General features: G+C 32.3%; 1 protein-coding gene across 1 annotated transcript in view; it reads right to left on the bottom strand.

Annotated features, from left to right (window-relative positions):
- Positions 1–5989: 5989 nt before the first annotated feature.
- LOC145690506 (uncharacterized) overlaps positions 5990–15350 on the bottom strand; it is a 508201-nt gene continuing 498840 nt past the window's right edge. Inside the window, exon 10 of the mRNA XM_081765455.1 lies at positions 5990–15341. Coding sequence (XP_081621581.1) covers positions 15320–15341 — 22 coding nt within the window. The 3' untranslated portion in view covers positions 5990–15319. The remainder of the gene's footprint in view (positions 15342–15350) is intronic.

The following is a 15350-nucleotide window of genomic DNA, read 5'->3' as shown; positions in this document are numbered from 1 at the left end:
TTGCCATGTAAAAATAATTATCTAATTTTAAGTAACATGTATGTTGTACACTTCTTCAAAATATAAAAGTATGCCTGATTTTTTCTAAGTCCTTTAAAATTGTAGGTTTGGCAACAATGCATTCGAAGTAATAGAAGAGAAAGTCATAGCAAAAAAACAAGATTTCCGAACACAACTCATAGTTTGCTGTTTGAAATACTTAACTTCTTTTTTTTTTATTTATTTATTTAATGTAATGATACTTTTAGAACAAAATAGCAGCTTGGCAAATGCAGAAAACTTGGTTGTAGGTAAAACACACATGCTTTTCAACCATAAAATTTGTTTAGAAAAGAAGAGAGAGAGAGAGAGAGTTGTAACAAATTCTTTATCTATACATACAACTGGAGGAAAACTTGATGAAATTTTGCATTCGACACTGGTCAAAACATAACGTCTACGAATATTAAACAACACTCAAGCATCAGCTGCACTGAATTTCCTAACATTGCTTAATTCTGAGAAATTTAAGAACTTTGCTGATGTTTCCAGAAAAGCTCTTCCAGGACTTAGTATCATACTATGGATAATTTTTTAATATCATGCAATTGAAAAATGAGCTATCTTACTTATATTCATCTGAATTTGAATTGAGTGTAAGTTTACGTATCATTGGACTCATCTTAGCTCTTCCAGAAGAGTGTAAACTCTGTAATTTAACTTTAATAACTTCCGCAGAAATGTGATTTTAAGCTCTGGGACGTACACTCATGTCCAAAATGATTGTCGCATATCTATAACTGTCTTCTTGTAAGAATATAATTTGATAGTGATTTTATAGGGTACTTTTAATACTGATACTATGTCTATAATCGGGAAATTCATATTTGAGGCACATTTCATAGGAAAGTAATTATAAATACGAAAATTTATAATCAAATTTAAATACGAAAATTTATAGTAAAATAAAATGTTGCTAAAAGGACAAGAAAATTTTATTTTCGTTTTATTGTTATTATTTACTGCTCTTTTGACATGAAATTTGCAACATACATGTCTTTACCAATTATACATATACTAACATTATAAGAATACTGGGCGAATTCGTTATCAAATTATATTCGTAGAACAACATATTTATAGACATGCGACAATAATTTTGGACATGAGTGTACATATACGTCTTAGAGAAACACTCAAAAGCAGAAACGACTCATTAATTTGTCTTTGCCGTGGATACAAAAATAGTTTCTCTTGAAGATGAAGAAAATGACACCGTGATAGATCTATTCTCGTAAAAGAATCGACAAATAGTACTATAACTAAGGCCCAGGTTTTTATGTAAAAACATTTTTTTCTCAAACACGTACATGCCCTAAACAAAGTTTATCCCAATCAAGAGTCTGCAAGTGTAAATTACAAAATTAATTTAACATAAAAATACATATTTTCAGAAAAAAAAGTTATGTAAATAAATATTTTGGACATTTTTGTAATAATTTTCCGTTATTTTATTCAAAATTTCACAACTTTTTTTTCTTTTGCTCGAAAGAAATTAACATAGGGAAAACAATAGGCTACATGAATCTATCCATCGTATTTACAAGCAATTTCCCACCTGTAGAAACAGCGTCGTCATAAGTTCTGCTTATCAGCGCTGGAGTAATTTGTGCCAAACAAAGAACTTCTAAAGGAGCGCTTTGTACTTTAAAGCCAAAACTGAGGGGAGGACGAGTGACCGTAGGTGAAGGGAAAGTAATCGTAGGCACAGCACTGCTGGCCTTTAAAGAACTTTCAGTTACGAATTACGTGACAATTGCCAGGCTGTACTATGAATCTTTGCACATTTTGTGGCTGAATGATGTGAAATACGACAATGTTTTGCTTTTTGTGACTGATGGTGCTCCTTATATGACGAAAGCCGCTAAAGCTCTTTCTATATGCTATCCTAACATGATTCACATGACATGTGTTGTACACACTCTACACCGATTGTGTGAAAAAATCCGAACAAATCCCGATCTTTCACTTTCTCCAACACTCGTAATCACGTGGTGGATACCTGGCGTAATGCAGTACTATATTATGGGCGGATCATTTTGAAGCACTTGTATCTGTAGTAACTAAACTAAACTCAGACGATGATTCATACTTTTAGTGACAGTACCTTGAAATATGACTTGGCTTTCGTATCTCCCACTTTCGGTTTCTTGACTCACTCTACAAAGAAACTAGAAACTATGGGAGATTTATTGAGTATTTTGGGTAAAGAAGTAGAAAGCGTTGAAAGAAAGCTGAATGTTCTTTCTGCTTGGAAAGCTGAAGTCGTAAGAAAAAGAATTTAAGGTTTTGTTTGAGAAAAACATTGGCTATAAACCCTATGTATAATATTTGAAGTATTGGAAGGCCAAAACACAAGTGAAGTTGTTGGTGTGAATATTCGTGATATGACCCTTTTCAAATACGCTATGTGAACATCGTGTGATGTAGAACGTTCCTTTTCTCAACATAAGGCATAATTCCGTGAGAATAGACATGGCTTTACGATGGAAAATTCGGGAAAGACGTTAGTTATTCACTGTAATGCCCATGGAATTTCGACATTTGATGAATAGGAGCTATTGATGAGCACCAATATTTATTTTTTTAGCTGGGCGTTTTCCCACACTTTTCCTTATTTTTTGTTAAATATTTTTTTAATTTTTAGCAAATATTTTTTTCATTTTTTTAGCACAGAAAAATAAATATTTTACACTTTTTAGCACATAAAAATCCGGGCCCTAACTATAACAAAAGTAGTTATTTGTTTATGGCTATTAGTATTGTGGTTTCTAGTTTGGGTAACAATAAATTATTCCCTGTGAGTAATCACCAGTAACAATCGTGTACTATTCACGCCACGACGCTGCCAGGCTTCTGCTTCAGTGGTATGTGATTTTTAAATATCACAGTACTTACATCCTATTACACTGTTTTACAGTTACTAGGGGGTAAGTACGTACTGACTGACAGCTTTTGAAAACACGATCCGGGTACATCAAGAAAGCAAATGTTAGTTCAGCTTTATTCTCAAAAAATCTGGGATTCTCCGTCTGCAAAGTACCAGGGCGTGACAAACCATAAAAGATTATGCAAATCAATATATGTAGAGAAAACATGAAAAATAAGTTACCATACATGAAGAGAGTTTTAACTACCCACCAGTAAGGAGTATGACCATTTCAGACGGCAGAGTATCCTGTACATCTATTGATATGCTGCCGATTAGAGCATTCAGGAGAGCGTGGAAGGTCGAAGGTGGTAGATTCCTCTGTGTAACTTGTCTTCCGAAAGCATCCCAGGCATGTTCGATGAGATTAAGATTTGGGGAGTATGCTGGGAAATCCATACGATTCATGTCCTTATTTTCAGTGTTTGTTGACTTGGGCAGTTCTATACGGGCACACGTTGTCAATCATTAATCGAGGTCAGGATCCACTGCACTACTTAAAAGACCCTTTCAGGATCTCGGTAGAATACCATTCTCTCGTAAAAGATCCTGTGTCGAAGATGGGCAGTGGCGTCTTTTTTATTTCTCGTTATGATCGCCCATATCATAATTCCAGAACTCCCAATCCATTAACAGATGTGATGTAGATATCGTGCTCCCGTTTTCCTCACACAATGTGATGTCCACACTCACTCGTCGCACAAACTGTGATTCATCTAAGAACATTATGTTGAACCATTTCCCTTGGTCTTAGTCACAATGTTCCCTACACTACAGTAATCTAGCACGAAGGTGTGGTCCGGAGATGATGGAACACACTTCACTATCTTCCAAGCAAGCAGTGCAACTTTCCAGTCGCGGCGAAATGGTTTAGAGACCAAAGGACACCAGAAATTCTGGCAAATACGTGAACAATTTGGGCAGGAATGGCAGCTCGGTTCTATTTTGCCAACTGGTCTATGTATCGATCTTGTCAAACTGCTCTACATCTTTGAAAACCTCCACCGTACATACGTACAATTATTCCTCTTGTAACAGTGGCTTTCTGAAGTAGGAACATTACACTCTTTGATACGCCCATCACACATGCAACTTCAGTAATTCTTAATCTGTCTCAAGCCGATCAAAAGCTCTGCCACGACCATAATAATTTAGATGAACCATTCTTGCCATTTTCCAACAGATTACTCACTTTACACTATTAAACTGATAACGGCCTCTACCGTATTTGACTGTACCTCGTGGATACCAACTTCTTATTGTCACTTCTTTCCTGCTAACGGGACATGTGTCCTCGACTATTATAATTTTAAAAATACACAAAAACTGAACCGCGTGAACAAAAGTTGTGGATCAATATGTGTTTGTTCAATAGCAATTGCCAAACAGTGAAATTTCTAATGTTAAAGTAACAATATACGCGTAATATTGTATTTACGAAATTAATAAAGGAGATTAAAATAAGACAGAAGAAATAAGTAAAATGTCAACCATATTGAAGGTTCGAAGTCTGCATGCTACCACATCACACATTATCATCGCTGTATGTTTCATTCAGCTGAAGTTTTCACAAGCCAGTCCCAAACGATATATCCAGTATATTGTATGTTACGATTGTTAATGATTACAATTTTTATTAATGTATTAAACACGTTATTTTATTAGTAGCGTGTTTAATTATATTCAAGACAGATTTATTATCTGATATGCAACTAGCATCTCGGCTGTAGCTATTGACGGCACATATTCTTTTTTCTTTAATATAGTACCACTTCAGTTCTCAGTAACAAGGAGCACAAATATTGCAATACAACTTCACTGTTCCCATATCCATTATTGTAAGGTTCACACAAAAATACAAACAAAAGGAACACTTAGTTCAGAGATCTAATAATTTAGGTGCTTATTTTCCGGAAATTAAATACTTTATTTTAAGAAATTTAGTCAGCACAATCTATTTGATTAACTTATAATTTCAAGCAAGGTGTAGTACAAGTTGTATCAGTAGTATGTGACGCTACAATTTTCTCCTCCCAATTTTTCGCTATACTGAATTTATTATTTACCAGTCGGGTATTTTCGTTTTCTTTCTTTAGCTTTAAAATACTGAATCGTGTGTTTAGTGTATGTATATTAATATTAAAGTATATATTACTGCAGATATTCATAGACACAATTTTTTCACTTTTCAATATGGGAGACATTTCATAATTGACAGAGACTCACACCCGCCTCAGTCTGGATCACCGAGAGTTTAACTCATTAGCGTATTATTATTTCCCAGTAAACAAGAAAACGTTGAAAGTTATTGCTTTTTATTTTCTTTAAATGTTAAGAGACTTTTCCTTCAGCTACAGAATTACTGCAGATGTCATCCTTTGGTAAAATGCTTACATGGGTGTTCTAAAAATGGCGCCCACGTACCAAAGAGCACTATTCTACAAGTCAAAATAAAACAAAAGATATATATATATATTTGTATACCTGTCGGATCCTCGTCTGCAGACACAAAGTGTACTATGTGGCCACGTTGCAAATAAAGAACCATAGAGTAGATCTACCAATCCATCAAATAGTTACGTCGATTCTTACCAGACGGCAGTTAGTCAATATAGATTGACACTAGCATCACTTATTAATGTAGCAATCGATGTAACTGCTTGATGTATTCGTAGAGTAATGTTAATGGTTCCAAATTAATCTGTGACATTTGCCACATTGTAAAATTTTGATTCCCCATAGCGACTGAGGAATACGTAATAACTCTTCACTTATTCCAGATAATAATTATGTGGAATTATTGTTCAATTATTGCATATTTAATTTTTTTCCTCTTCTGTGGAGTTAATTTCTTTCTTTATGTCTGAAAAAGTGAGATTTTGAGATACGACCCTTCGTCAAATTGATGACGGTATAAACTGCCTGTAAATGTCGTTGACCTTATACAATCTGTTGCCTAATCTGAGTATGCCAATAAGTTAAAGAATAATTTGGGTTTAAATTACCAGTGAAATTAAAGTCTGGAATAGACATGTAACATTTATTTTACAGATTTAACATTCTACAGAACAATTACACATTAAGTACGAAATAAGATATAATTAAAAAAAAGCAATGATTTTGGAAGTTCAGGCAAGAAAACTTGACCCTTCTCTTTCTACGGAAAAAGAATATATATACACATACAATTAAGCCACACAGACCAATAAGTTTAGTTTCCAAGAATGAATATACAACAACATATATACGCATGTAATTACATAATTATAGATTCACAAATGAATATCATACACATGATGTAAACAAGTTCAACACAAACTGAGGCAACAATAACAACAACATAAACAGAAGGCTCTGAAATTCTCAACCAGTTGAGAAATTCAGAAACAAAAAAACAGAACAAGATGTTAAAAAGAAGTTGTCATGGTGTATGAAATATTTTGTTCTTATTTATTTATTTTTTTTTTAAATTAATAATCTGTGACATTTAAGCAGAAAGTGCTTAGAACACAAGTTGTGTGGAATGATTGATGCATCATAAACACAGAATCATGAGATTTTTTCACTATGAAAAAACAAGTTTACCATTTTAGTAAGACAGTCATTCGTGTAAGTGCGCGTACATCTGTGTAAAGAATATTATTAGAGAGACACTTTAATATGTATCTGTATTATACATATGTATATATATAACTTAATGTATAATTATTATTTAACATGTTAAAAGTTTCAGACAAGAAAACTGGAAACAATTTATAGCCTTAATATTATGGACATTAAAAATAAATTATCTAATAGCGTAAAAACATTATATTTAAAATATGGCAAAGAAATACATATATTTATTTACTATGAGAGAGTTAAATTCTTACTTTACAGGATATATTAAATTTAAACAGAACATACAATCAGTTGTAGTAATATATTAATTTCAAAGCAAACAATGCTTATATTAATTATATTAATTCTAAAAGTATTTCTTTTTATAAGTCTTCATTTCAATACCGAATCACTGTCATCGTCATTTTCTTCTTTTTACTTTACTATCTTGAAACACTTACGAAGAAATATTTTTGTTAATTTGAGTATTTATTCGTAGTTAATATTTGTGTATTTAGTTTATATCACGTTATTGAATTGGAGAAAGTGAGATTTTACTTCGAATAAAATTATCGATTACGTTATAAACTCGATACTGTTAAAAATTAACTAAACTACTGTCTCATCAATGTGAAGTCGCATTAATTTCTTTTTGTGCGCACATCCGTACATTATTAGAATTTAATTTTTATTTTGTTATTTCATTTACATACGAAGTTTCTACGACAGAAGTAACTTACTTTCTATGAATTTCTAACATGTCACAAATCTTAAAAAGAAAATAAATTCAATTTATTTATTTAAAATAAACTTATAATTTAAATTATAATTATTTGTTATTTGCATTCTGAGAAGTGTTTAACACAATCTCAATAAAAAAAATGGATTTTGCTTTCCTACCTTGAGAGACGGATGTGTTTTCCAATTATTGTGTGAAGGATACAGAACATACTTCGAACAAAAATTGAATTTATTTTTCGAAAATAGATACTGATAGTAGTAATAAAGTAGGCCATAAAATATTTTCTTCACCGAAAACCTATCAGAATTTGAATTGCAAGTTCAAGGAAAAAATTATTCATAGAATTAATAAAGGAAAAGAATCCTAGTTTCCCCATTTCGAATCATTTTGGCCCGACACGAAAACATTTAAAATCAATTTCATGCATTTCCCTTCATCTCAAGTCAAATAGTTCCTTATGCAACAAACACAATTTTCTGAATAATATTTTGTTTTACATAGTAATGCTGATTTGCTTTTGTAAGTTAACAGACGAGCTGTCTTCTACATCAAGTTTCGTGACGTATATTAATTTCGTTTAAAATATTAGGAAGTTTCTGAAAATGTTTATACTACATACAAAATTGCAACTATCATATATTTGGTACGACCTACTAGTATTAAGTATCACATATTAAAGAATTAAAGATATTATGTTGCGCTGGTATTAGTTACTATAATATCTCTATTGACTTCAACGAATTTACTGTGGAAAAATCTCACGATCCCATTTCTCCAGTATGATCAATTGGTCTTTTCTTGGTTTAAAAAAAATCACTGCATAAAAACATTAAGGTTTGCTCTTTTTTAAAAGTCATCCACGCTTTCACAACCTTAATAATAGTTGAGATCCTTAATAAGGACCACTTATCCATTATCCTGAATGATACTTTCGTATCATAAGGATATGAAGTGCATCAGTCAACTATGTGATTCAGTGAACATAATTCGCTTACTTATATAACCTTCATCACTTATTTAATTTTACATCTCTTCAAATATCTACATCACAAAATATATATGTATATACTATTATTAATATAATAATACTATGGAAAATATGACATTCACACTGCTAATAACACCACCACACATGTATACATATATTCACATAATCGCTCTTTCTCGCTTTTCATACACAATTTCATTACTATTACTATTATTTGTTTACTGAGTCAAATTTTGACTGATAAATTACAACTAATTTACCTTTCATAATACTACATTATCTCACGGTAAATATTGTATTCTAGGAAGAACATTGGAAGAGAAGTATTTAATTAAGGAGACCAAATGAACAAATACGATATAATGCTGAACGTTTTCATAGTCTACAGTAATGTTTTGTATGATATTAAGTAACTATCTTCAAGTTATTAACATACTTTTAATCTTGAATAATTAATACTGATAAATTATATGTTTGTGTTGTAATACAACTCAGCAAATGCCTGGCCCCAATTTGTACGAGTAATCGTATGTATAAACAGAATGCGAATCAACAATTTGGGTAATCCGGTTGGCCTGAACAGAGAAAAAATATTCTTGGCTACGTGTAAAGTTACACAAGTCAAGAAAATGCTATAAATATAACTACGGAAAGGGCTAATAATTCCACATCTTACATTCTCAAATTGTGTTACATTATTTTTAGTCTAGTTTCAGATTTAGCACATAAAGATAATAGGTATTTATAATACTTAAAAGAAAAGTTATACTTGCACAATAACACAATAATCATAAAGAATTGTTACTATTATTAAAGTATTACAGCATATTATATATATATATATATATACACACCAGGTTATCATAAAATAAGTATCGCTGTTCAGAGAACTCTGGAGACGTAACCACTCGACAGAATGCAACCAAACTTGGTAGGAGCATATTTGGGAACACGCAGAAGCGATTGGTGTAGAAAACAAAATTAGTTCCAATTTTCTCCACCAGAGGTAATTGTGGAGCTGTACAACGCCATGTAAGTGCAACGTAAAAGAATAGCGACACAGTAGTGATGCTAAATGGTAAGAAAGGCTGTAATTACCTCTCCAGATGCTTATTCACGCCTGCATGTGTTTCAATGATACGGGTTTGGGCGCCACTATGTGCTAGAAGTAAAATGACGGTGATCCGATGTTTGCTTCTTTTTTCTTCCCACACTCTTTGCCTTGTGTTCAAGAGGTCCCGGGTTCGATTTCCTATGAAGACACGTGAGTCGGATTCCATGTTTACCTCTAGCTCCCGTCCTTAGAACATCATCATTTCATATGGTACTAGTCACCACGCGTTTTCCTTGCCCAGGGTCTTAATGTCAAAGATCTGCCTATGGGAAGAACCTCACATCATCGTCGTCCATTACACATCACTACACCACGGTGTTATTAATAGGAGTACAAATCAATGCCACGCGTCGCACGGGGAGCATAATTATGGCCTTTCTTTCGTTGAATATCAATTTGTCTTCCATACCACATTCACCGTACTTAATACTGAACAGAAACACAACGATCTCTGGAGGCGAGATTTGACACTAATCTTTCCCTGGAATTTTAGAGGGAGCTTGCATTTTATGAGCTCAGAAAAGACTAACATCTAACTTCGTTTTTGTAAGATATCCAAGAATTTTAAAGAGACGATTCAGCTCAAAAGTCCCCTTCCCCGTAAATCCGCAACTGACCACGGGGTATTAATAGCATTGGTAATCAACGCTACGAGACCCACAGGAGAGGTAATTACAACCTTTCTTATCATTTACCATCACTAGTGTCGTTTTAGTTCCAGACTGCACTTACCTGGTGATGTACAGCGCCACAATTACTCCTCGTGGCGAAAATTGGAACTAATTATATTTTCTACACCAATCGCTTCTGAATGGTGTTCCCAAATAAGCTCCTACCAGGTTTGGTTGAATTCTGTCGAGTGGTTACGTCTCCCAAGCTCTCTGAATAGCGATATTTATTTTATAATAACCTGGTGTATATACATGTTTTATTATTATTATTAAGTTAACCGGATTCACCTCTTGTACCAACCAAGAAACGAATTTTCATTAGAATGACGGGGTTAACAAAAAATATGCTAGTGATCGTTTGATAATTCGCACCCTGGTAATAAAAAGAAGAAAACATTTCAAAATATTGCAAAATCGCTTATTTTCTTTTCATGACGACAAAAGTACAGTATATCTAAGGTCTAAAAACTACGATAGGTTTAAATCAGTTAAGTACCAGTATGATGCAAATAACTAAGTATATTGCTTTCTGGGCTAGAAGCAGCCTAATCTTACTGGTACAGAGTCACAGAACAAAGAAATTTGTAATATAGAACAAACTGAGTAACTGTGCCAAGAATTAAGTACACAATCAATTTGTGCGAACCTGATAAAATACCGTGTCGCATTTCCGTAGTATAACAAAGACCTGGCTTTGAACCATTCAAAAAGTTCTTGTCACCTTCAGCATAATACGCTATCTCAGCATTCGCTGTTTTCTCGATTTAATGTACTAATAACCCAGAAGTGTCACAAAACTCACCGGGAGAGACAGCTCGAAGTTTTAAGTTTTCTAGCTGAGATACAGGTTTCATGTCTTGAAAATTATACTATTCAAATCAATAAAACAGGATTTATTGCAGCAGCCTACATTTTAGCTTCTTCCCCGCTGCTCGTATATGACAATTTGAAACGTAAACGATATAAAAATAATTATCATAGGTTTATACGTTGTAGATCCATGCAATACATATTGCAAAAATATATGCTGTTTGGTTGCTGAGGCAGGACAGTTTGCAAGGTATTAGTTTTTCTCTATTTGGCTGTTACTTTCCTTGATTGACTGGCTTACCAGCGCGTAACTAAATTATTTCTTAATTTCGAAGAATTGAGAAGCACACCGGAGGAACTGCTTTCGTGTCTACTGTATGTTATTGAATTGTTAAGATTGCACATTATATAAGATCAAAGAACAGTTGAAATTAAATATTTACTTCAAGGTATAGTGCCATGTTCTGTAAGTTAAAGGGGACAGACAAAAAATACAAGTGAACGATTATGGAAGAATTTGCCATAAGCTTTAATAATTCATGACCGCTATTGCATTGTTCTTAGTGCACACGATTTCAATTTGTTGTTGATAATATTTTAATGTTCAAATCATCATACTATACAACAAAATACTTTCCCCATCCTACTGTCATACATTCGTATGCTTCATTTTTTTATCTGTATACGTGCTTAGTGTTTTCACTCCAAACACTTAAGTCATTAAATAAATATACAGGAAATATATTCATAGACATTTCTAAACGTTCTCTCAATTTTCCTTTCAACATAAAGTATTATACACGGATTCACAACTTCGCGTTTCACACGGATTTACAGTTTCGCGGTATACACGGACTTAACAACTTCGTGCTCAGTCAACAACAAAATTACGGTTCAAGGCACGCGAAATCAGTCCTTACAATTAGCTTTGATTTATTTGCAATAGAAAAAAAAAAAAAAAAGGTAGTAGAATTACAAAAGAGATGCTACTGAATTTAAATTTATATAATTAGTCGTACTACATATATAGTGGTTTCAATTTTTTTGAAGCCACTTTCCCATAATTATACTGAATAATTATATTAGGTTATAACAAAGAAATTTTAATGTCCGAAAACCTATATCTTTTTACCATTAACACTGTTCATACACACAGTGCATGAAATGTAATTGCAGATCACCGCTTTCATTAAATTGTAATATCCACTCCTTCAGAAACGACATTAAGACCACAGAATATTATTTAAAATATAACGAAAAATTCCTAGAATTACAAAAAACTGATTTTTTTATACCCCATGAACTAAAATTAGACTGATAATTCTTCTTTTGTATAATCTGTTGACACTGAATTTGTTTATTTGAATAATATACATTTTACGTTTGATTATAGGTATACGTGTGTTTCGAATATCGGCAATCATGAAATTTGAAATATGAACCCATATAAACTCATTGCGTGGTTAACCTATGAAATAATATTAATTCAGCAATTCTCTAACACATTGTACACTCTCAGTCACTGCATGTATCAGTATCATACGTAAGTAAATACACGCAGATTAGCACGAAATAATAAATCCTCATATGATATATATATATATATATATATATATAGTTTTCTTTTTTTTTCAAGCATAAAGTTATTTCACAGACTGGTGTTGATTATTTAAAAATAATAGCCTTGGCAACGTGTAGTGTTTATAATGGATAGAATTCTGTGTATCATAACCATCCATACATTTTAACATACCATAAAACAGATATGTATTTTTTTATTGTAACTAATGGGCTTATTGCATGACTATCTCAGCTCTTTCTTAAATATGGTAAATCTGATGGTTAGAAATTATTACAATTCAAAGGTGAAAAGTATGACAAAAAATGTTGAGAAAAGAGTACTTCCAAAATGGTACCAACACAAGAAAAGCGGGAAGCGGAAGAAGTGAGAAAAACAAAGTTTCTAGATCAGAAAGTTAAACATGATTTTACTTCTTACCTTTGTTGGTGAACTATGAAAAATATGCAGATATTTAATAGAAATATGTTATTAAACCCTCAAAAATTATTTATATTAAAATACTACGAAACTTGTACTATACATGACATTAGGCAAACGAATTCACAATTTCATTTAGTTGTATGTTGTCCAATGAGGAGAAAATACTTCTAGCCTGCATTAGTAATATCAAATGCTATATTAACTTCAACGTTCTAGATTAGGGCTGTAAGGTGCATGATTATGAAGAAAGAAAGAAAAAAAAAAAAGAAAAAAAAGGGAAGTGGGAGGCAACAAGACGGCCCAGACAAAACTTATGAACAGAATGTTGTCTCTCACGAATAACAGTGGTTTATATGACATCAGATTCTACAACTTACAAGATTATTGTGCGTGTTTTCCTACAAAATTCTTTTAATTAGCTTTCTCAATGTTCTGGTGTTCAATGACTCCACTATATCCAAATAAACTCCGATTCTTAAATCGAATATTCGTACACATCTTACGATGCAAATGCTCAATATATGTTGACAACACTTCAAAAACTACTTATATAGATTATTTCAATTTTCTTTTTTAACAAATTGGTATAGTTATTCTTTACCTTTCATTTAAAAACCTTGTGATGAATCACAGTGGTAACTGATAAATAACAATAAAGAGACACCCGATACAGAAATAATTCTCGCACTTTTTTTCAATTATTATTTTAAGTAATGGGATACACAGGTGCGAAGAAAGTGTTGTACGAATTTTAGGGGATGCTATCTCTCACGAATAAGGTTTCTTAAACTCTAGTTTAATATGAAATCATCATCTCCTCTTCCTTTCGATTAGCATCATCCATGCATACTTTTCAGATTAAGACCAATGGCTTGCTGGATAACAACATCCTTTCAAAGATAATAAATAAAATTATAGTTCGATATAATACTGCTATTAGACCGAAGTATAAAACTATACCAATTAATAACGTATTTATCTGAAAATTAATTAATTAATTAAAAAATAAAATGTATGAAGTGCGCAAGTACATTTTTACCTCTGCTGCCATGTTCTGCAGAAAAGAGGTAACCCTAAAACTGAATTAAATAAAAGCAGAAACTTCACTTGACACGTTTCCAATGTTAAAAGACTATAAATCACAAATAACAGCTCTACATTTCGTTTGGAACTCTCAATAATTAAGAATGGAGTATGGACATGGACGATAAAATTGACGACTGACACACCATTATGGAGATTGAGTCAGCCATCCGAATCCTCCTTCCGATTCCACCCTCCACCTACATCCACCTTCTTGCTTTTGTTGACTATACGTGGCGATACCCCAAGAAACGAAGTTTTTATCTGTGCTTCTTATTATTGAAAGCATGTTAATGTTCTTCTTCCTTTCTTATTTACAAAATTCTCAGTCGTTATCAATACTAGTACAATTGAAGTTACACTCAATTACGAATCAGAATTTGATTCATTCTATTATTATTATTATTATTATTATTATTATTATTATTATTATTATTATAACTTTACTCACTTCCGTTTAAGAATAAAAGAAGAAAATATTACCCTAAAAAATAAAAAATAATAATTTGGGATATCCTAGTACGAAAGGATAAAGCAACAAGCAGAGTCAATGTTTTTCGTTGAAAACTTACACAAAATATATTTTTATAAATTAGTATTTTACAGTCTCATTTGACTACAATATACGTGAATGTTCCAAATGGAAACTCTGTAACACATAGTGGTGTTAACTGCTTTACAGGAAAAAAGTTACTCTCGATTATAGGAATACTTTAGAAATAATAACTATAATTCCAAACTACTACCTTATAATCCTGTTATTCCTCGATGATGCCAATTACTATGTAAAATATAGAAACATCACAAACAAAAGTAAGGTATAAAGATGTAGAAACTCAAAATGAAGAAAAACAACAAAGAATTTCAAGGCAAAAACGAAAACAGAAAGACAGGTAATAAACTGCATTACCTGATAGTCCGCATCTGACTAAGATAAAAATGTATGTCTCAATATTAATTCTAGAAGCAAAATTTGACTCAGCAAACATGCGTCAAGTTTTACTTAACTAGCACCAGTGTCTTGTACAGATATACAGTATTTTTCCATCATGCAAAGAAACATTTTATTTCAACCTTGAACCTTCGTTAAGAAATTCTAACGATTCAATATTACTACACTCACTCATCAACATTTCATGCTGAGGTAACAAATGTATTTTCTTTTATTTTACCCTCATGCTTCTATCAACACTCAGTCCAACACACACTAAAACTACACCATCCATTCAAACACTACTAGCTAAGACACCTGAAAGTAATAATTTCTGTTTTCCCCCTTTGTTATCAGGTGTTCTTATAATAAATGCAAAAGGGATCTCTCTCATTCTTCGTATGCTAGCCTCATGCATGAGTTCGTTGAAATCTGTAAATA

The sequence above is a fragment of the Thermobia domestica genome, chromosome 7 (assembly GCF_964235325.1).
Source record: "Thermobia domestica chromosome 7, izTheDome1.hap1.1, whole genome shotgun sequence".
Taxonomy (NCBI): Eukaryota; Metazoa; Arthropoda; class Insecta; order Zygentoma; family Lepismatidae; genus Thermobia; species Thermobia domestica.
Note: the sequence above shows the minus strand (reverse complement) of the source record. Positions and strands in the feature narration are given on the sequence as shown.